Source organism: Terrapene carolina, unplaced genomic scaffold (assembly GCF_002925995.2).
Source record: "Terrapene carolina triunguis isolate 2854851 unplaced genomic scaffold, T_m_triunguis-2.0 Scaffold96, whole genome shotgun sequence".
NCBI classification, from domain to species: domain Eukaryota; kingdom Metazoa; phylum Chordata; order Testudines; family Emydidae; genus Terrapene; species Terrapene triunguis.
Genome location: NW_020664447.1, coordinates 17,884,765 through 17,908,890, shown reverse-complemented (window position 1 = coordinate 17,908,890; position 24,126 = coordinate 17,884,765). Strand labels below are relative to the sequence as shown.

The window sequence follows — 24,126 nt, the reverse complement described above, 5'->3', positions numbered from 1 at the left end:
TCCAATTGAAGTTGTTTCATTGTCACCTGGCTTGTGAATCAGGAGGGGAGGTGGTAATAAGTGCTCAGCATATTTCAGAATGCTTAATAGTGACAAGATGTCATCAAGCATCTGAATTTAGGGCTTTGAAATTCAGAATTCACAAAAAAAGTTTTATGGACACTGAAAAAGGTACTGCCAAAAACTTGCATTTGGCTACCTGATTAAATGTTCCACTGTGCCAGAGAAGTTAAGTTGTAGATCATGGTCTTCATCCTGGAGCTTTAGGCAATATTTCAGATATCCTTGGCCCTAGCTATTGAGTGTCTTGAAGATACAGACTGAGACCTTGAACTTGGATTTGTTCATGGAAGCTTGTGTTCCTGAGGAGGCTTGCTACAGCATTCAGTGCTAGCTGGAGTTTCCTATTGGTTGATGGCTTCATGTCTAGGTATATTGCATTGTTGTGGTGCAGCCAAGAGGTGATGATGGCATGAATAACTTAGGCCAGGTCATTGTTTGCCAGGATGGGATGGAATCTCTTAGCTAAAACAGAGATGGTAGAAAGCATTTTTCACAGACGCTGCTATGTGAGAGCTTAGCGTCATTGAGGAATCCAGGAGCACTCCAAATGTATACACTGAATTTACCAATTGTGGGGGTGTGCCTTCAACCAAAGGACACTGTGCTGTGCTGCGAACTCTTCAAAATGCTTTCCTCTGCTCACCAGCATCAAATCTGTCTTGCTCTGTTTCAGCTTCTTGGTAGTGGTGGTGTGGTTGTGGGGGAGAAGGAAAGGTAGAGCTATGTGTTATCCGCATATTGCTGGCACTGGAGTCCTTGTAGTCTGACCAGATTATTTTGTGGCTGCATGTGTATGTTGAATAGGACCAGAGAGAGAACTGAACCTTGTGGGACTCCACAAGTGAGGGATCTAATTATAGAGATGCAGTTTCTTCTCACTGTTTTTTGGGTGCATGCCTCCAGGAAGGGCTCAGACCATGTTAGCACATCCCCCTGGATCCCTGCCACCTCTCTCAGGTGATACAGTGTTGCATATTGCAGAGAGGTCTATGAGGATGAGCCTGGATGTCTGTCCTTTATCCACTGACTGTAAGAGATCAGCCAGCAGTGCCACTAAATAAGTTTCAGTTCCATGTCCTGACCAGAATGTAGAATGTGCTGAGTCTAGGATATGAGCTTCAATGAGAAGAGCTGGAAGTTGGCCTTTGGCTAGCTTCTCTATTAACTTGTTTGGGAACGGTAGGTTTGACACTGGGTGGTAGTTGGCTAGAACAGACAAGTGACTGGTCGCTGAAGACTGAAATCCCTGGGGTAGACAAAGCCTTGCAATGCTCATTTTTTAAAGTCTTCATTAAAGAGATGCTAAAGTCCCACTTTAATTACCTGTGTACTTTTGTTTGACTTAAGAGATAATGTCTTAACAAAAACTTCTGCACACCTTGAATTGCTTACAGATTTAGGGCCAAATTCTTCTCTTGGGCCTTGTCAAATTTTGCTGCCACTAGTATCATCTAACTTTGCTCTTAGAGCATGATCTACCATGCTTAAAATGCTGATAGCAATCAGCAGGCCATCTACACTGGGGTGGAGATGAACCAGTGCTAGCAACAGTAGGAGATTTTTTCAAAACATCCCAGATGACAAAGCTGTACTTACATAGCGCTGCATCTGTATAAATGAGAAGTACACCCTTAATGTTTCCATCAGTGGTTGTGAAGAAACATGAACCCCCTGTTTCATGTTTTGGCAATTAAAAAAACAAATCAGATTTATCAGGGGGAGTACAACTACAAACTACCCCTTATTTGGCCTGAATTGTAAGGTTACAATCCATCCTTTACACTGTACGCTGCTTGGGGTAGGCATCATGTATTCCTTTGCAGCTTGTTTGGCACCAAACATCCAGTTGATAACTAACAATTAATTTATAATAGTTATATTCATTCTGATGTTTAGTGAACTCACCAGGCACTTAATAAAAGAGCTCCATAGTGTACAGGCCCTTTCCTTGTTCTTACCAAGCTTTGTATATTTAATTAACCTTGACCAAATACAAGTAGAAACATTTTGGTGGATCAACAAAAAGCTGATCAGTAAAGATGATACTGAGCCATGTGAGGGAAGGAAAAAAAGAATGCTGCTATAATTATTATTTAACATTTGTATTAGAGTAGTGCCTAGAGGCCCCAGCCTGGTTATGGCCCCATTGTGCTCAGTGTTGTACGGACATGTGGCAAAAGACAGTCGCTGCCCCCAGCAGTTTTCAGTCTAAAGATGTAACAGGTGAGTAAATAAACAAGCCTGTGGGAGTGGGAGGAGGCACAAGGTAAGAGTAATACAAGAAACTTTTTTCATAGACTTGTCTTGCACAATTTGTAATTTTGTAAAATAGGAATAAAAGGTACATCTGCTCTGATGCAACTTAAGGTGTATTTTTTTATTTTGTAAGTTGCATGTAGGTGGTACATAAGAACATAAGAATGGCCATATTGGATCAGACCAAAGGTCCATCTAGCCCAGTATCCTGTATTTCAACAGTGGCCAATGCCAGGTGTCCTAGAGGGAATGAACAGAACAGGTAATCATCAAGTGATCCTTTCGCTGTCGCTCATTCTCAGCTTCTGGCAAACAGAGGCTAGGGACACCATCCCTGCACATCCTGGCTAATAGCCATTGATAGACCTATCCTCTATGAATTTATCTAGTTCTTTTTTGAATCCTGTTATAGTCTTGGCTTTCATAACATCCTCTGGCAAAGAGTTCCTCAGGTTAACTGTGTGTTGTGTGAAGAAATACTTCCTTTTGTTTATTTTAAACCTGCTGCCTATTAATTTCATTTAGTGACTCCTAGTTCTTGTGTTATAAGAAGCAGTAAATAACACTTCCTTATATACTTTCTCCACCCTAGTCATGATTTTATAGACCTTAATCATATCCGCCCTTAGGCCTGGTCTACACTTACCCCCCAATTCGAACTAAGGTACGCAACTTCAGCTACGTGAATAACGTAGCTGAAGTCGACGTACCTTAGTTCGAACTTACCTCGGTCCACACGCGGCAGGCAGGCTCCCCCGTCGATGCCGCGGTACTCCTCTCGTCTAGCTGGAGTACCGCAGTCGACGGCGATCACTTCCTGGTTCGACTTATCGCGTCCAGACAAGACGCGATAAGTCGAACCCAGAACTTCGATTCCCAGCCGCCGAACTAGCGGCTGGGTGTAGACATACCCTTAGTCGTCTCTTTTCCAAGCTGAAAAGTCCCAGTCTTATTAATCTCTCCTCATACAGAAGCCATTCCATACCCCTAATCATTTTAGTTGCCCTTTTCTGAACCTTTTCCAATTCCAATACATCTTTTTTGAGATGGGATAACCACATCTGCACGCAATATTCAAGATGTGGGTGTACCATGAATTTATATAGAGGCAATATGATATTTTCTGTCTTATTATCTATCCCTTTCTTAATGATGCCCAGCATTCTGTTTACTTTTTTGACTGCCCCTGCACATTGAGTGGATGTTTTTAGAGAACTATCCACAATGACTTCAAGATCTCTTTCTTGAGTGGTAACATCTAATTCAGACCCCATCATTTTATATATGTATAATTGGGATTATGTTTTCCAATGTGCATTCCTTTGCATTTATTAACATTGACTTTCATCTGCCATTTTGTTACCCGGTCACCCAGTTTTGAGAGCTCCTTTTGTAGGTCTTTGCAGTCTGCCTAGGACTTAACTATCTTGAGTTGGTAGGATGATGCAACCATAATTTTAACACAGTTGTGGTTGCCAAATTTATGGCTTGACAAGATTGTTACCTTTAACACACTCCCACTGGCTGAGTTTTACTTGTTTACTTCTTTAGTTTCTGTGGCAGAGAAAGAAGTGACTGCAATTCTTGGCTTGGTATTAAGCATACCCAGATAATGGTCAGTTATTTTCAGTGTGTATATATATTTTAAAAAACAATGAAAACTGGCAAGCTTACAAGTCCTGGAGGGAGTAAGAATTGATTGTCAGTTAAAGTTGATTTCTGCAAATCCTATTTATCCTGAACTACACCAGACTCCCCAACCCCCACACCGCATACAAATGGAATGGATGACAATTTGATAGTGCTTGGTTGTATTCACAGAGCAGTGTTCATCAGTGATGCAGAATGTTACTTCACAGGGAGAGAAGAAAACAAAGAAAAGCAGTCACAATGTGGTGGTGTTCCGTGGCAAAACTGGACCAGTCCTGCAAACCCACATTTGAGTTTATGTTTATAGGAACAGGGGCTGCATACTTTGTAATTCAGAGAAGACCAAAGTAGTTTAGAAAGATATTTATTTTCTGGTTCTTAAGATGATATTGCAAATATTACAAACAACAAGTAGTACAACAATTAAAAGTAAAAATGATTTAAAATGTGTAGCTGTCCTTATTAAAAAAATAAATTATGATTATAGATTCCAATCTTGCTTTCATAGTCCAAAAACCAACATAACACTATAAACTGTAGTGTTTTAGACCATTAGGATAGAATGCTATTGAATTATTAAGGGTATTAGAGTGTGCTTAATTAAATGGAGACAATGTAGCTCAAACTTTTGACCCTCTTCACCCATGTGAAAATAAACTATGCTGCAGAAATGTGCAATTCAGATATGTGGCAAATACTGGAACAGTCCTGGGGGATGGTATGAAAACTCCTAATTTGCTGACATGCATTTCTGATCCTGTCTGATTCTAAGTACAATGGTATAGGTCTGATCCAAAGCCCGTTACTTTTCATTTACTTCAAAGACTTCTGAATCAGCCCCTACAGGACCCAACTTTATGGGTCCATAAATTGACAATGCATCAAGTGACATTGATTTAATCCATGTGTATTAATGCATACCTATACAAATAGGAAAGACTGCATCATAAATGTAGAAATATTATATTTCTGAATTCTAAAGAACCTATCATTGATAGTGGAAGATATAATATTACACGTATATTTTCTGTCTTATCTATCAAATTTATTTGCCCATCTATCCTAAATATGTTGGGTCAGATCCTGGGTCCCACTATTGTGTTTTAATTTTGCCAGTGGCAGATCTAATAGCTGTCCTAATTGAGCTGGTCAGGATTCCTTGGGTGTGGTCAAATTCACCACTGGTTTAAAGCTAGAGTGACTGGTTCTACAGCAAGAGTTTTCCAACCTCCTTGACATAGGAGTGTTTTGGGAATGAGAGATTCATTGTGGGTGTGGCTGGAGCATATTTGTGGAAGGTGTGGTGAGAATGATCAGTGTCTACTGAGTCAGAGAGCTCGGAGTTACCTGTTCTACGAAGAACACAGCTTTGTAGGGAGTTGCTAACTCTCTCTCATATTGCAAGTAAGTTGATGGTGATTTTGTGGACCTGTGGGGGGTTACTCTATGAATTGCTCAGAGTGGGTTTTATGGAGTCGGATGAGGTGATGCAGATATGCATATGTTGCTCAGTGGTGAGTGGTGCTGCCAGCACTGTAGTGATAGCAGCAACTCTGCTTCTGCAGGATCTGGAGGACTTTGAGATGATGTGATGGAGCAGGGAGTGGGGAGGATTGACCTGGGGATGTTGCATGGGAGTTTTGCAGGTACTGTCTGCATGGTGATGGGATATCAGGGTGTGACTTCACTTGAGGGATGATACCTGAGCATGTAACCTGAGCCCAGGAGGGGGATGGGGCCAGGCGACACCTTCTGCCCGGGAAACTGGACAAAGGCTGGAGGAGGAGCCGGGGGTGTGGCTGGAGGGGGTTTCAGTTTGGAGCTGGCTGGGGAAATGGAGGAGACCCGGGGCCGGGGTCCAAGCTCCCTGCCCCCCAATATGGACCTGACTGAGGGGGTCCCGTTGTCTGTACCTGCAAGACCTGTTTTGGACTGTGTTCCTGTCGTCTAAATAAACCTTCTGTTTTACTGGCTGGCTGAGATTCACGGTGAATCGCAGGAAGCGGGGGGTGCGGGGCCTTGTCTCCCCCACGCTTCCTGACAGTGCCTATAGGGCAGCAGTTGTCACCAAATCTCACTGGTGTCCTCCAAGCCCTCTTGCAGCCCTGGCTTGCTATAATATATATTTGTGAATGTGGGAGCTCTGTAAGATTGGACCAGATACAGCTGTGGGAGGACTATTTATTAATTCTTAGATAAATGGCCTTAAAGAAGGCCAGAAGGGAGCATTATGATCATCCAGTCTGACCTTCAGCATAACAACCTCACCTCACCCAGTAATTTCTGCATCAAACCTATAACTTCTGTTTGAGCTATAGCATGTCTTTTAGAAAGATGTGCAGTCTTGATCTAAAGACTTCAAATGATGGAGAAGTCACCACATCCCTAGGTAAATTGTTCCTATGGTTAATAAGAGAAATTTATTAGTGCAGTTGTATGGCAGGGTTGCTTGTGATGGTAGGAGGCAGGGCTCAACAGCCTTGGGGATCACTTCAGGTTTATGTCTTGTATTCCTAAAGCTCATGCTTCAGGGTTTCAGCAGGCCACTGGCAGAGGTCAGGAAGGGATTCTCCCCCAAGGTATTCTGGGAGAGTTTTTTTTAATCCCCTTCCACAGCTGGAGATGGGGAAATTGGGTGGGGTGGGCCAGGGCTTTGAGGTAGCACTGAGCATTCTATCTCTCAGCTGCTTGACTGGCTGGTTATTGCTCACAGTCTCAGGGTCTAACTGATTGTCATATGTGGGGTCAGGGAGGAATTTCTCCCAGGTAAGATTGGCAGTGACTTTGTGGGTCAGGGTGGTTCACCTTCCTCTGCAGCATATGAATGTGGGGCACTTGCCAGGATTATCTGGATATTTTTCACTTAATCATTTCCCTGCCATTGCAGGGGCCTCAAGCACTGGTGCATCTCAAACCCTCCTGTTTTCTGCCTGTGCCATATAACAGTCTAGTCTCCTGTGGGCTCTAATACTTTATTTCGTTGGGTTTCATGTGTAGCTGTTGGGTGGTGTTGGCGCCCGGTGATATACAAGAGGCCAGACTAGACAATCTAGTAGTTTCTTGTGATAGGGTATACAGACCCCACACTAGACAAGAGGGGGTTAAGGAGTTGCTCAGAACCCAGTTGACTTTGCCCGACCACACCTGCAAAGCCTGCACTGGCTTGAGGAGGAACTTATAAAGGGGAGCAGAGTAGGGTCAGTGGAAGGCAGACAGTGGAGGTGAGTTGATCTACATGCTAAACTCCTGGGAAGGAGCCCTGCAGGAGTTCTTGCTGCCTGAGGCCTGGCTGTATTGGTGTGACCAAGCCTACAAAGAAGGTGCCTGTGACTCTCTGAAGGTCAGAGACTTTATCTTTATGTTCAGTTCTTTACTTTACCTTGTGGGAAGAAAGGGGGCTTGTAAGAAGTGATCCAGGGAGGCAGCCACATAGTACCTGAGGGTGCAGGACTTAGCTACCTACCACTGGGCTCTGCAGCCGAGCTCAGTCGAGAGGGTAGGCCTGGGCTCTCCTACCACTCCCTGAAGAGGGACAACTATAAAAGCCTATCCCTCAGCGGGAAACCTAGTTGATGGAAATTCCTGAAGATACAGGAATCTGGACCATGAGACCCCAACCTAAGTGGGAAGCCCTGAATCCCTCATTTGATCCTGAAGACCTCCCTGTTCTTGGACTTCTTATATGTATCCTAAAAGGGGCGGACTTGAAACCATGACCAGGCTGAAGGTCTGAGGCATTGAACAGATAGACCACAAGTCTACAAAATCAGCATCAACTTACTTGCAATATGAGAGAGATCAACTGAGACAGCAACTCCCCACAAAGCGGCAGTCTAATTAATGCTGTAATACAGGGCCCATACCACCTCCCTGTTTTTACATCAAAGGATTGGGTTAGCCCTTTTAGCTACAGCATCACACTTGGAACTCATGTTCAACTCATTGTCTACCATGACCCCTAATTCCTTTTCATTGTCACTGCATTCCAGGATACAGTCCCCTGTTTTGCTTTCCAATCTGTAAAAGGGGGGTGATGATATTGACCTCCTTTGTAAAGCTCTTTGATATCTATCAATAAAAGGCAATATATAAGAACTAGGTATCAGCATTGTTTGTTCTTTGTAACCAGAGATCACCAGCCCCTGAAGTATTATATAAAGTTCCAAGAGCCTCCTCATGCTGCCAGCCAGGATACCAGCAGCACATACCCCTGCCCCTCCACCAAGGCTTTGGTGCTCTACACTCAGAGGGTATTCAGGTTATTTATTAGAGAGAGAGATGCTATTTGTGATTAGGGATAATTAGCTCTTTTATGTCAAACTTATTACCTTTCCCAGCAGAGTTCCAGAAATAAACCATACACCCCCACCCTATGGTGGATACTGAATAATAGGCAATGGGGATGGGATTTACTGGGGAGATATGAAACATGCCAAGTTCTCAGTCACTTTCAAGGATACTTCCTTATTTTGGATTAATGTTAAAGAAGTTATTTTCCAGCTCCCTGTTACAGTGACAGGTTTCCTAGTGTATGTCAATGAGACATAACATTTCACTCTACGTTTAAAAAAAATCATTTATTCAAATTGTCACTGTTTGAGAACAGTCCTGAAAGACTGAAGACATGGTTCAATGAAAAGTCCTTAAAACATTTTCTTTTCTACTATTAAACAAAAACACAGTAAATTTGATATAACAGAAAACAATCAGTGTCTGCTTCTATACCTCTAGACTAAAGAATGTTTAAAAAATATCCATTGTGACTCTTTTAAAGAACTGTATGATTTTTTTTTCCATATACAGAATGGGTGAGCTTGAGAACATACAAAACCTTCGTGAAAACTTCAAGAAACAAAATAAATCTTGTTTTATCCTTGGTGCGTCAGGAGCAACTGGCAAAGAGTTGTTAAAAGAAATTTTGAAACAGCAATTGTTTTCTAATGTCACCATCATAGGACGTAGAAAACTGACTTTTGAAGAAGTGGCATATCAAAATGTGGTACGTCATATAACTGGCATATTTGGTATCAGTTTTAACACTGCTTTATATGTTAATGTTTTCATGTTATTTTGTATCCTTATGTTTTAGAATCAACAGGTGGTAGACTTCGAAAAACTGGATGAATATTCTGCAGCATTTCAAGGTCATGATGTTGGATTCTGTTGTCTTGGTACCACAAAAGCAAAAGGAGGAGCAGTAAGCAAAAAAACCCCAACATTGCTTAGTTTTCACTTTGCAGAAGTATTGTACAAATCCCCTTGTTTCATTCTCTTCTTTCAATCAGCGCGGAAACAGTAGAACGGCTAACAACCCTCCCCCAACCCCCCACATTTAGGAAAATTTGGATTTAGTTCTGATTCTAGGTCAAAGCTTTACCATTTGGGCCCATGTTTTGTTTCACTCTTGTGAGTGATATTTGTCTTGTAAAGTAGATTTTTTGTACCGAAATTTCTGCCAGGGGCAGGGCTGGAATTAAATGTATAAAAGAAATATAGAATGTGGAAAAGATTTCTTTAAAAGAGATACTAAAGAATCTACTTTGGGGACCTTTTAAACATTACACTTCAAGTGGATACTGTCAAGTTAACTGAGCCTAAATGCAGAGCTGAAATTTCAGCATGACAAATTCATCTCTCTGAAACTTTACCTCTGTAATATTTCATTTGTAACTTGTGATGCAGAATTATCCACAATATGCACAGCCTCTGCCAAAACTGATGACTTAGGGTATGTCTACACTACCCGCCGGATCCAGCGGGGGTCGATTTATTGCGTCAGTCTAGACGTGATAAATCAACCCCCGAGCACTCTCCAGTCAACTCCTGTACTCCGCCGCCATGAGACGTGCAAGCGGAGTCGACGGGGGAGCGGCAGTAGTCGACTCACCATAGTGAAGACACCGCGGTGAGTAGGTCTAAGTATGTTGACTTCAGCTATGTTATTCACGTAGCTGAAGTTGTGTAACTTAGATCAATCCCCCCTCTTCCCCCAGTGTAGATCAGGCCTTAGAGAATATGTTCTACACTAAGGCCTACACTACACTGGGGGGGCGGGGGGGAGATCGATCTAAGTTATGCAACTTCAGCTACGTGAATAACATAGCTGAAGTTGATGTACTTAAATCTACTTACCGCGGTGTCTTCACTGCGGTAGGTCGACTGCTGACGCAGTGCTCAGGGGGAGTCGACGGGGGAGCAAGTTTCAGCGCTGTAAAGTGCCAGTGTAGACAGTGCACCAGTGCTGACAGCCATGTTCCCAGTGCTGGTAGCTATTCCCCTCGTGGAGGTGGGTTTTTTATAGCACTGGGAGAGCAGCACTTTAACATTGCTAGTGAAGACATGCCCTTAGTCATCAACATCATTGTGGTAAGGTGAAGCAAGTAGATTTTATGGGTAGGCGAGGCTGAATTAGTCAATAGATAGCATGTTCATAATGCCACCCTGGCTCATCCTCTTCTGACTTCAAAGAAGAAATGTTCATGACCCAATATACAAACAAATGGGCCATCAGAATGTACCAGGCTTTCCAATTGTTGAACATGGAATACATCATTCAGCAGTTAGTTAACTGTGTTGCCATTAATATACTGTAACTAGAAGTTTATTTTTTTGCTGTGGCTGTTTCATTCTGCCTGGCTGCAGACTCAACAAGAATGCACTATGTTATTGTATGGAGCAGGGGAGGCAAAAGAAAGATGTAGAAACTTTATTATTAGCATTTGGTTTTAAACGGAAGATTAGAAAGTAGAGGATCCAGTAGAAATCTTCATGGAGATCCTAAATCTATGGAGCTTTTTGTGCCAAAGTTTGATCATATTTAAAGTGTATCTTAAGTCTTTGAGAATTGATAGCCAGTTAAATGCAACATTAAAGACAACAGGCATTTTTGGCTGTTGAGGTTTTGCTCTCAACTAAAATGCCACATGCTGGAGGTGGAGGGAGGAAAACTCATCTGAATTTAGCAGCTTAGAAAAACGAATGTTTATAATCAGTTTGAGAGCTCAGTGGATTTCTGAAATCATTTGGGATTAACAGGCTATTGATTGCTAATAAAACAATATTTAGCTTTGTCCAGGGAACAGCAGTGGAAAAAACTTGTGGGCACCTTGTCAAACAGGACCCATTGAGGAGAGATGATGGGTTAAGTGTGGGGGTCTGAGTGGCAGCGTGGGTGCCAGTTCTTCAAGGAGAACTTGTCAGTTGTTAGTAAGGCTAGTGAAAGGAAGGACGCCAGCGTCTGATGGCTGGGGTAGTATTGATGCAAGTTAGCTGACTAATCAGATTGAAAAAGTCCCATGGTATTTATGTCACTTTAATTTTCATCAAACAATTGGAGACGACAGCACTCTATTAAGGAGAGGTTGATCCAGAACTAAAGCTAAATAAATTAGGGTCTCAGTTTAATCAAATTATCCCTTTACTGGCCTTGGATTAACTGAGAGAGACAGCGTCGGTCTAGGGACTTTTGATTGGCTAATTTTTTTTTTAGAAGCTGATACAAAGAATGAGAGATTTAACGCAGACGGCTACTACTCAAAATACTCCAAACAAGCACTTAAAAAGAAAGTTAGAATTAATATTTATCAGAAGCATTTGCAGTTTTTTATTGAGGGAAGCTTCTATTTTTTATTAGTTTTGTAAGGCAAAAATCTCCATTTAGTCTGAAGGGCTGAGGTTTTGTCACATTTACAAAACAAGACACATAACTCTGAAAGCATACCCAGAAATCTAAGAACTATCCTAATGCTACTATGTAACCTTCTGAGGAAGTTTCTCTTTTCTCCTAGATGGCGAATGACTTATAGATGCCTTGTTTATCTGCTTTTAAAATCTTCTGATTGAACAAAAATAAATTTTAGGAATTTACTTAACCATGGGTTAAATAACTTGAATATTTGGCTACTTTTTGTTTTCTATGTGCTTTTAAATTCTACATTGGGGACAGATAGAACCAACCTGTGCTTGCAGGAGTAGATCCTATGGTGTTACTTCAGTAGGAATTTAGGGCACTCCATATTTCTCAGGATGCACTCAGGATCTTTCAAGATTGGGCCGTTAATGAAGGAATCTGGTGTCTACAAAAGTGTGCTTTACAAAGATTCTGCTCAACTGCAGCGATAAAACAACCAACCTTTGAATCACTGATTTAAATAGGACTGGAAGGGAGCGCCTGAGTCATCAAATTCAGACCCCTGCTATCGCGGGCAACCCTTTGATAATAAATGTGTTAAGAGCAATCTTAAAACTACTTAGGTTGTTTGCCTCCCCCCCACCACCACCTGTTGGGAGGATGTTCCAGAATCTCATTCTAATGGTTAGAAACCATTTACCCATCCTTAGCTTAGTTAAGTATGAAATGATTTTCTAAAATGAAGTGCCATGGAATTTCCCTTCAGTCTTTGTTTCAAAAATGAAAGAGATTTTGAAGAAAACTGAGAGTCACTGAATTTGGTCCCACATAGTTTTGCTTTCCCCCACCCGACCCCACACACTTTCCCTTTTCTGTGGATTCTTCTGACCTGGCTTTAATCCAAGTAACTTTTTATCCTAGGATGGACTTGTTCGCGTTGATCGAGATTATGTTTGCATGTCAGCAGAGTTGGCAAAAGCTGGTGGTTGCAAACACTTCCTCTTGGTATCTAGCACTAGAGCTGATAAGCACAGCATTTTTTTTATTTTAAAAATCAAGGTTGGTCTAAATCTTATAATAATAATAATCTGGAGAAATTTCTGTATGGTTTAAGTGTGTAAAGTCAAAATTTCCCAGTGAATTGTTTAAGCAGTTATCCAAAGCGGGGGGTGGGGGTGGGGGGGACGACACGTTAACCAGGAGTAAAACTAAGCAAAGAAAAATTGGAGAAGATTCTTAGACAGCTCCAGTGATTGAGAAATTTAAAACTTGATTGAAAAAAAACACTAGAAAATGTACTATCAGAGATAATCCTGCACTGGCAGATGGATGGACTAGATATAAAGGGCCAGATTTTCAAGGTATTTAGATGCCTTAAGTTGCGGATAGGTGCTTCTGAAAATCCCACTAGGGATGGAATTCACAAAGGTATCTATGCACCTAACTCCCATTGAAATCAATGTCAGTTAGGTGCATAAAAAACTTTGTAATCCACCCTCGGTGCTGAACCTGGTTAGGTGCCTAAATATCTTTGAACATTTGGCCCAAGTTCTTTTTCATTTCTAATTTCTATGATTCTTTACAATTCAGCTACATTGTTGCTGTCTAGAGCTTCTTAGGATTCAGTTCTGTCCTCTTATGTGAATAAAATTCCCACTGCCTTCCAGAGGAGTTACACCAGTGTAACAGAGGACGGAATTGGCCCAGTGGGGCCACGTTTTCAAGTGCTCAACACCCACAATTTGGATCAGATTTTTAAAACACCTCAGTTCTCATTTATGCACCTAAATAAGGTCCACGCTTTCCAAAGTGCTTAGTGCCCACCAGCTCCCATTCCGACATTTATGGTCAGCTTTTCAAAAAGAAAGTCAGGGCCCACCAGTGGGTGCTGAGCTCCCTTGAAAATCTGGCCCTATCTGTTTTATCTGAGGTTCAACCTGCTAACTCATGTAAAAACTATAAACTGCCTTGTTGGCACTCGGATTTTACCTTGAGTTAATTAATTCCAGTTAGCTAACTCAAGTTTTTGTGTTTGTGAAGACAAGGCCTAAGATTACCACAGAAGATTAAATACTCGCCTTATTGACATCAATGGGAGAACTTCCGCTGACTTCAAAAGGGCCAGGATTTCAGAGAGGAGAGAGAGATTCTTCATGCCTTTTGTTTTCCTGAGTCTTAATAACCATATATCCCCAGAACAGCTCCTTGAATCAAAATATATTTTCCAGAATCATACATCGTACAGATGGAAAGTCCTATTAGGTTAAGGGTGACCAGATGTCCCGATTTTATAGGGACAGTCCTGATATTTGGGGCTTTTTTTAATATGGGCTCCTATTACCCCCCCACCCTCTGTCCCGATTTTTCACAGTTGCTGTCTGGTCACCCTAATTAGGTTACTTATTCATCCCCCTCACCAATGCTGGATTGTTCTCTAGCATGTTTGCTAGTGGTTTGAGCTGACTTTGCTTTGAAGAGGTTAAAACTATTCACTTTGGAACTAATTCCTACAGGTGAGTTACCACTAGATATGTTTTTAATGCTACCACTTACAGCTACTTCAGTTTGAACTAAGTTGGAACTCAATTGTGTGGTAGTGTAATGGTGCAAGTCACCTGAGGTCATCCAGCTATTCCTAAGTGTAGTCACTGCAGCCAGTATATGGGTGGTATTTCTTAGGGGTTGCCTCATTCAATTGCTCCAGGATAGATATAGTTCTCTCAGAAGAAGTCAGAAATCTGTCTTCCCTTCAAAGTGTACGTGAGTGTCTCAGTGATTTTGACCTCTAAACAATCTACAGCCCTGTCTACACTGGGGATTTGTCCCAGTTACAGCCATTGGTGTAACTGCACTGGGTCAAACCTCTTGTGTAGGCAGGCAATGTTGCTATTTGCACCAGTGGTGCTAACCCCTGCTTGAAACCGAGGTAAGTGCCACTGGCATAACTAGGTTTGACCCAGTGCTGGTCACCAAGGGCTGTAACTGGGGCAAATCCCCAGTGTAGACAAAGCCTAAAGACTTAAGTTTTAATCAAAAGCAAGATAGAAAATCTTATTAAAGTGATAGAAATGGTCTACAGATTATACTCAGTAAGAGTTTAACGAGGTAGGCATAATTACAATGAGCAACATCTTACATTTATGAAAAATGTATCCTCTAGTGTTAATATCCCCATTCCCTCTGCCTTTCTTCCTGAGCAACCTGTGAGCAAGAACCCTCTCTCCTTCAGATAGTCTCTCCACCCTCACAGCCCTGTTGTAATTTTCAGTTTCTTTGAGGTTTTTGTGCTTATCATCACATCACCCTGTCAAGAACCAGAGCAGAGCCAGTTTCTGGGCTACCTAACAAGTGTAGCTGCAGTAGGTGGCCTGACTGGCTTTGCCGCCTGATCAGCTGTAAGGATCAGCTGACTGGCTCTTAAGCCTAGCCGCAATTCAGCGGCTGCTCCAAGCATCTGCCCACCGCTGTGGTAGCTTCTGTTTGTTCCCAGTCTTGCCTGACTTCAGCTCTGACCCTTGGCTCCAATTCCTGCCTATTGACTCCTGCTCTGACCATTGGGCCTGACCACCCATGTCCTGGTCAAATGCACCCGCTCAAAGTGGTGTACCAAGTATTTCTGCACACTGGGTATTACTGTCTGTCTCATGTCCATTGAATTTTTTTTTACAAAATCACTCGCTTTGTTTTTCCCATGTTGCTTTTAAAAGTTAGTCTGCCTAAAGGTGTATACAAATAATGACTGATGATTGTTATCAGGAGAAGATGTTTTCTGACCCTGAATGAATGTGCTAACCTTGAAAACAGGTTATTGTCTGCCTTACATCTGAGGTTACAGAGACAGGGCTCATCAAATTTTTATAATTTTTTCTACTCATTAAATTGATCCTATGTAAAATATGAATGATTGACATATTAATTCCAATCTACCACATTCTTCTTCCAAAAGTTATAGAAATCTTACTCTCCCTTCTCACAAGTATTAACAAAAAGGGAGATAATTTTGTTTGGTCTTTTTTATAACAACCATGGTTCATACCTCTATGGTACAGGAGTGGGAGTCAGGAGATCTGGGTGTTACTCCCAGCTCTGCCATTGACTACCTGTATTACTTTGGCACATCAGTTAACCTCTCTGTTCTGCAGTCTGTAAAATGGGCATAGTTATAGTTGCTCATCTTTGTGAGGTACTTGGAGATCTCTGAATGAAAAATGCTATGTAACGGAGATCTTCAGAGACTGAAAACTGTTGATAGGTACCTCCCCAAGCTTTCCCACAGAGGCACTCAGGCATAAGAACATAGGAACTGCCATACCTGATCTAACAAGTAATCCATCTAATACAGTATCTCATCTCCAGCACTAGCCAGTACTAGATGCTTCAGAGGAAGATGAAAGAAATCCCTTAATAGACAATTATGGAGTAACTTGCCCAGTGGAGAAATTCTTACTAACTTATGTCTATTAGTGGTTGGCTTATACCCTGAATCATGAGGGCGTTTAAATTTTGTACACACTTTTATCCAGTATAACGTAGTTGTGGATGTTCTAATTTTTCATAGAAATGTCTAATCCTTTCTTGAATCTTATTAAATTCTTACTTTTCAACTAGCAATGAGCTCCACAGGTTAATTATGTGATTGCGATTTGATTATATTTATTTTGTGCAAACAGAACAGATTCCAAACAAGTAATATATATACTTACTGTTTTAAAAGGGCCAATTTCAGAAAGTTGAAAGCAATTATGAGCCAAATCAGTTGAGAGTGTTTTTTAAACCACTGTAGTCTTTTTGGATTGTGGCTTTTTGGGCATCTAGTAAATTATTCTTATACCGTTCCCAATTATCATTCACATTTTCCTGTTTAAATTCTCTCTCAGCTGATTTGCCTCATAACAAACAAACAAAAAAACAGCCTGACTTAGAGGGGAAGTGAAAAAAGTTATAATATATGGCTTGGAAAGGTTAGATTTTTATTGGTAAATGTTGATAAACATCATCACACACAACAATGAAAAATATTTCCATCAATAATAGAAAATTACAGATAAGCAAAGTAAGAAAAATGCTGCTTGAGAACTTATTAGAGTTTGATTTAAGGCTAAAATCTTGACACATAATATTTGCAGTTTCTCTTTTAGTGGTTATAAAGCTTTACCTTTCTGAATCTGTGTCCAATGTCCTTTAATTATTACCTAACACGCCCCCATAATTTCCTGCAACTGTGAACATTTAAATAAATAAAAATAGGGAAGAAATGCTTAAAACCCATAATTTTGCACACTGTGAAAATTTAAATAAAAATTTAAAAAAGCTTCAAAATAAATCTTGAAATTACCCATCAAAATTAAAAAAAAAAATCAAATTCTGCCAAGTCTATATATACTTATATAAAAACAAATAGAAAAGAGAGGAAGTTGATAGCAGTGAATATAAATTAGAAGTTAGGAATTATAGAAAATTGATAAGGGAAACAAAAGGACACAAGGAGAAATCTCTGGCCAGCAGAGTTATGGAAAAGAAGGACTCTTCTAAAAAGTATACTAGGAACAAAGGAAATCCTACCAATGGTATTTGTCTATTACTAGCTTGAAATGGTAGAATTGTTGTTAATAATGCAGAAAAGGCACAAGTGCTGAATAGATACTTTTATTCTTGTTTGAGAAAAAGCCAGATGATGTATTCATATTATATGATGATGATGATCATCAACTACTTTCCATTCTAACAATAACTCAGGAGAATGTTAAACAGCAGCTACTGAAGTTAGCTACAGGTATTTTAAAATCAGTACATCCAGATAACTTGCATCCAAAAACTTTAAAAAGCTGACTGAGGAGCTTTCTTTAACATTAATGTTAATTTTCAGTAAGTCTTAGAACACTAGAGAAGTTCCAGAGGACTAGAAGAAAGCTAACGTTACACTAATATTTAAACAGGTGTGACAGAGTGCTGAAATCTGACAAGGTGGGTCATCACTCATCACTGTAGCCTCAGTTCTGCCAGTAACGCTGATTGGATAATTAGCTAATCAGAAGGTGAGGCTGAGGAGTTAAGGAACTAATTAGCTCTTAGATGAACAACCTTATAAAAAGATAGGAAGGAAGTGTTATGAGGGAGGATAGGGCTAGCTGAGCCTAGAATGAAGGAGCTTCCAACATAGAGTGAGACAGAGAGTGACGGATGGATCTATTTTCCTTCTAGGGCCCTAGCAAAGAAGTGTTGAAAGAGGTAAAGATTAAAATGGTGATATTGCACTGTACTGAGTTAGTGTTTGGGTTTAGAATAAAATACAGCTGGCACACAAGGTGAAAGTGGGTCTGAGCAGTTCCTGGGGCATCAGAGAATCAGGAGAGAGCATCTCCCCATCACAACAAGGTAAGCAGGATGATCTCGGTAACTATAGGCTTGTAGCCTGCCATCATTTCCAGGCAGATTAAGGGAATGGCCAAAACAGGACTTGATTGATGAGGAATTAAAGGAGAGTAATATAATTAATGCCAATCAACATAGCTTTATGAAAATAGTCATCAAACAAACTTGATTTTTTTTATAGGATTACAAATTTGGTTGCTAAAGGTAATAGTGTTAACATATTATACTCCTGTTCGGCATGGCATTTGACATAGTGCCACACAATATTTTGATTAAGAATGATACAAAATCAAAATGGTCTTAAAATGTAATTGTAGTGGGGTCCCTTAGAGATTGGATCTTAGCCCTATGCTCTTTAACATTTTTATCAATAACCTGGAAGAAAATAAAAAGAAAATCATTACTGACAAAGCAAGCAGATAACCCAAAGATTGGGGGAGTGCACTGATTTAGAGCTACCTGGATTGCTTGGTAAACTAGGTGCAAGCAAACAATGCACATTTCAATGTGGATAATTGTAAAGTCATACATATAGGAACAATGACTGCAGGCCATACTTGGAGGATGGGGGACTCTATCCGGAGCCGCAATGACTCTGAAAAGATTTTGGGATCATGATGGATAATCAGTTGAACATGCACTCACAGTGTGATGCTGTGGCCAAAAGTGCTAATGCAATCTTTGGCTGTCTAAACGTAGGAATATTGATTTGGAGTAGACAGGTTATATTATCTCTGTATTTGCTACTGGTGTGACTGCTACTGGAATGCTGTGTCCAGTTCTGGTATCAAGAATTTAAGAAGGATGTTGATAAAATAGAGAGCATTCAGAGGATAGCCGCAAGAATGATAAAGGATTGGAAAACATGCCTTATGGGTAGGGCCATTTTGGTCAATTTCATCATCATAGGATTTTAAAAATAATAAATGTCATGATTTCAGCTATTTAAATATGAAATCATGGTGTTGTAATTGTAGGGGTCTTGACCCAAAAAGGAGTTGTGGGGGGTTGCAAGGTGTGTGGGTGTGGGGATTGCAATACTGCTACCCTCACTTCGGTGCTGGTGGCGGTGCTGCCTTCAGAGCTGGGCAGCTGAGAGCAGCAGCTGCAGGCCGGAAGGCCTGTTCTGAAGGCAGAGCCGCCACCAGCAGCAGCGCAGAAGTAAGGATGGTATAGTATGGTATTGCCACCCTTACTTCTGCACTGCTGGCTTCAGAGCTGGGCACTCAGTCAGCAGCTGCCTATCTCCAGCTGCCCGGCTCTGAAGGCAGTAGCGCAGAAGTAAGGGTAGCAGTGGAGGGTGAAAATAGTTGGGTAGGGGGAAGAAAGAATGGCTAACAGGAATATATTTTGCTATAGACTAACTGCATGTGAAATTTGTGGATACAGTTTGTTTGTTTGGGTTTTTTGTAATTGTTAAGAGACAAAAAGGCAGATCCATAGTAGTAACCTATGGAGTATAACACCGTCCTAGAAGTCTTTTGCTCTCAAGGTTGACTCTTTTTTGTCAGGATTGTATTGACAATACTTTAAGCATGCTAGAATGATGAGCAGTAATTTTGGGATCCTTGTTTAAACATGTAATGAATTTTTTTTTTTAAGGGTGAAGCAGAAGTTAAAATTGAAGAACTTAACTTTGAACGCTGCACTATATTTAAACCTGCGTAAGTGATTGATTGTTGAAGTGTGAGTGGAAACTATTTATCACCTCTTCTTAATCTCTTTTTTTTTTTTTTTTTTTTTTAAGATTGATTTTATGTGACCGAGAAGAGTCCCGTCCATTGGAATGGTGTGCTAGAAAAATTCTGGGTTGCCTCTCTCATGTGATGTCTATTACTGCACTTTCTGTGCCCATTTCAACGTTAGCAAGAGCTATGGTGAATAATGCAGTAATCCCGAGTGACAAGAAGGTGGAGCTGTTAGAGAACAAGGATATCCACATGATTGGAAACCAAGATGAAACAAAGACCAGCTAAATGGTGTGATGTTATCAGATATTGTGCACTTCTGCCCCTCCCTAACAGCATCACCAATTCCTATTTCAGGATCCTATTCCTATTTACAATGCAGTAAAATTTTGTTAAACATTTGTGGTTTCTTCCTCCTGCCCCAGGATTATGAAATAGTAATCCATTACATTGTAAATCGTGCTGTACCATGCAAATCCTTTTATAAGGATTATGAGATTGTAACGATAGGCGTTGTTTTTTCAAGACATGTTGAATGAAAACGATACTTTTGCTGCAGAATTTTAATATGATTTTCATCCAGCCTATTACATGCATTGATCCAAATGAACAGGTGCCTTACGTTTATTAAATAGTATTTTAATATATGTAATAAGAAAAAGAGGTTTCAGTTACAAGACTGTGTGGCACATTCAGTCAGTTATTCTCAGAACTGAACATTAGCAAAGGGTGTGCAATGGAGCAAAGACTATGCAATCAGTGACCCTTCGCCCCTTCACTGGGAGAGAATTTCAGTATAACACAAAGAAGCTGCTGTTACTAGTTTTGCTGCTGTCAGCCAGGGACCGTTTGGAGAATGGTTGCTGTCGAATTTGTGCTTGTGATTATGTTATTGACTAAGTGTAGAGGGAAAAATAATTTATCTAATGATTTTAAGTCATTTCCATTTATTGCAACTAAGCCTTGCTGCATAAAGTTGGAACCATTTGGCTTGCAAAGGGTTCTTGTGTAGATGAATTAAACAAGAAAATACGTTTGCAAAGGGTTCATACTGTTTCCTAGTCTTAGGGATTCCTTATTATACATTATATAGGAGAAACCCTATAGAAAAAATCTTTATCAGTATCAATGGTTGATTTTGATAAACAATGTTTGAAGAGTCACTAGTAATATGATATACCTCAATTTTTATAATCAGAGATGGGTCCAAAGGAGACCTTATAAAATAATCTACCCCCTTCAAACTTCACTGAGGTGGTGCTTTTGATGTGGAAATTTTAATTTAACATTCAGACATATGGTTTTGGTACTGGGTCAGATGTAAAATTTAAGAGGCCAGTGTTCTGGTTTCAATGTCACAAAATTCTTTGACTTCTTCACAGGTGATTTTTTTTTTTTTTTTTTTTTGCCCAAGGTAGTAGAAGTTTAGAGTGACTTCTGTGATTCTGGCGTTGAGTAATTTGAACCAAAAGCCTACTCAGAATCTAATCTGGATCCAAACACTTTAGATTTTTTTTTTTATCTATCCATTTATAAACTGTTCTTAGTCATTGCTATTGTATTTAAGCCCCTTCTTTGCTTAAAATAGGAGTAGGAAAGAGAAGATGAAAGCCAGGTTTTGGAGGGGATACTAAAATTCCCTGGGCCAGATTCTGTTCTCAGTTACACCCCTGTAGATCTAGAATTACGCCACTGAGAGCAGTGGAGTTACTCTGAATTTACTGTGCTGTAACTGAGATCAGTTTCTGACTTGGTCCCAATGTGCTAATAATTAGAATTTGGGCCAATAGCCCAAAAAGTAATGCTGGTGTTCCCTCTGGTGGTTGTACAATGGCAAATAACTAATAAGCACTGTCCAAAGGGCTATATATAGACTAACACGGCTGCTACTATAAAACAAGAATTAAAGGAGATTAAAAGGAAATACATGACAGTATCTTTCTATATGAAAACCAAAGTCCCAAACCTGCATTACTTTATGTTGGGTTTGAATCTGTTTGTCACACCAAAAAATCAGTATGCATCCCTCTGGAGCTGTGTCAGTTTGTTAACCAGGTTACAGTGCTTAGCTGACATTACCAGTGCCAGAAGGGTGCACAGCATGTACTTATTGTTGCAAATAGGAGGTGTCACAGTCAAATAGAGTAGCTGGATTTAAAGGGAAGGCTAGATAATTTCATGGACCATATTAATATTTGTAACTATGCAAATTTAAACGGAGCAATCAACTCTGGTGCTTGAGGGCATATGATCACTGCAGGGGGCAGGAAAGAATCCAGTTCCTCCACCTTTCCTCTCTGTGCTTCATTGCACAATTGGTGCTTGATCCAATTCCCATTCAAGTCAATGGAAAGGCTTCAGTTAGCTTCACTGGGAGATGGATTGAGTTTGTCAGGCAGAGGGTCAATCAGAATAGTAGACTTGATAGGCTGTGTCATACCAGGTCAGACCAATGGCCAATCTTCTTTGATGGTGGTCCTCGTACTTTATATTCATCAGTATTTCATATTGCAAATTAAAATAATTTTGAAAGCTATTGTACCTTTTGAATGAAAATTAAGGATCTTTGTTGCAATAAATAGTAAAAAGCTGGTGCCAAACTTTGAAACAGTTGATTTTTCTGCCTTTTTAGATATTTAATTTTTTTAACTAGTCACAATGACACTCATCTTTGATAAGAAAGGGTGAATCACTTTGCTTTAATTTCCTTTAAGAAATAATTTAAATCCAAAAATGGTAACTAGCATTATGTTAAGTGCCTGATTTTATTATTCTCTCTAAGTTCTTAGCAATAAGATAAGTAGTAATAATTATAACATATAATTATAGACCCGCAGCTTGTGTAAACTGGAGTAGTTCCATTGACTTCAATGATGCTATATTGATTTACATCAGCTGAGGACTTTCTCTGTCACAGATGTACATACATATGTACTTGATGCCATAAATTTACACAATGCATCTTATTATATGTTTGAAAAGCAATCCGTGTCCCAAGCAGTTTACAATCCACATATACACATGTGATTTTATATATATATATACACACACATACAGTCAACTGAGGCAAGGATTGTTTGCAAAGCACCATGTACATGTATATATCAGTATTTGAGTAGAGTTTGTATGGACTTCAGATGGGCACTGCAGATGTCAAGGAGGCCAGAGAAGAGGAGTTATCTGGAATCAAGACAAGAATCAAGTAAAGAAAAATCTATAGCTAGGCAGAGCAGTCAAGCATAGAGTGGCAAAATATGGCAAATACCAAACAAGATGTTAATAACGGCAATTTCAGCAATCACTTATGATTCTTAATCTCCTGCATATTTTTTTTGCATTTATTTCCCAGTCACGTGTTTACTTATACCATGATCCCTGTCCCTTATACCACTGGGCTTGTACTACTGTAAAAAATAATGGCGTGCAACTTATGGAACAAAAAGGCAAAGAACAGTGTGGCCATTGATGTATATTACAGGCTAGTAAATATACTTGATTCCATTATTAATATTTTTGTTACTACTGACTCCAAGTCTTAAAAAGAGGCTATGTAAAGTAATGTTTTATGATATCTATTAAGACACTGAATATTGTAAAATCAATATGAATTAAATTGTATTGTTTAATAATTAGTACTAAAGTCCTGTGCCTAAACATGTTTTCTGCTTATCAAATATTTGTTAAAATATATTTAAAGTGTTTCTAAAAATAACAGCTGCTGCATATTTTTTAATGTTAGAAAATGTAACATGCACTCTCCCTTTCTTGATTTTTGTTTTGTTTTAAATGGAATCCGGTCCTAAATTAGGATATGTATTATTTTTCTTAGACAAATTTTGCTATTGCAGGTTTGTCTCTTAGTGTACTTGTTTTTCCTCTCATTCCCCACAAGGTGGACTCATCAGCTTTCTGGGCCCGGGAAACATACAGATGAAAACATTTAGTAATAGCATGAATTGTACAGTATGTGTTGTTTTTAAAGTAAATAGTATTGCCACCTGCAAAAGCTCAAAAATCATGAGTAAGTCACCTCCCCTCCTCAAATAATGAGGTTTAATTAAAAAGATGTGATGTTTTTTAATCTGTCTTCTGATTTTTGGACTCCTGCTGCGCGTGGGTGTGGGCGAGAGAATGAATATAGTGTTGCTAACACTCCCAGATCTATAAAGTAAGGGAATTTTTGGCCCTGGCTTCAGGAGCTCTCACGGAGATCAAATTATAAAGAGCTGTATAAAATGCTCCATGATAGGGTGCAGCTTCCCCTTTTCCTGAAACCCCAAAATTTTAATTTGCCCCCCAGTTCTACATCTGCTGTCCCCCCAGTCCATGAATTATGCAACCTCCTAGCCCCACATCTGCTCCTTGCCCCTCAGCACAGATGCCAGCTTCTAGTTGTGCTTGGGGATGCTCAACCCCAGGCCCTGCCCCCTCCACCTCTTCCCCCAATGCCCCACCCCTACCCTGCCT

General features: G+C 40.1%; 1 protein-coding gene across 1 annotated transcript; it reads left to right on the top strand.

Moving 5' to 3' along the window:
* The first annotated feature begins 8,773 nt into the window (after positions 1-8,773).
* Positions 8,774-20,197, top strand: HTATIP2 (HIV-1 Tat interactive protein 2). Its single transcript, XM_024211186.2, has 5 exons — positions 8,774-8,968; positions 9,059-9,166; positions 12,521-12,658; positions 19,574-19,635; positions 19,719-20,197. Exons 1-5 carry the CDS (start codon positions 8,774-8,776, stop codon positions 19,945-19,947), a joined length of 732 nt encoding a protein of 243 aa, XP_024066954.1. The 3' UTR covers positions 19,948-20,197.
* The last annotated feature ends 3,929 nt before the right edge of the window (positions 20,198-24,126 follow it).

Bases quoted from the DNA above. Each gene is read 5' to 3' on its own strand.
- HTATIP2 (XM_024211186.2), top strand. From the start codon at position 8,774: ATGGGTGAGCTTGAGAACATACAAAACCTTCGTGAAAACTTCAAGAAA. The intron at 8,969-9,058 runs GTACGTCATATA...CTTATGTTTTAG, and splicing joins AAGTGGCATATCAAAATGTG to AATCAACAGGTGGTAGACTT. The intron at 19,636-19,718 runs GTAAGTGATTGA...TTTTTTTTTAAG, and splicing joins TGCACTATATTTAAACCTGC to ATTGATTTTATGTGACCGAG.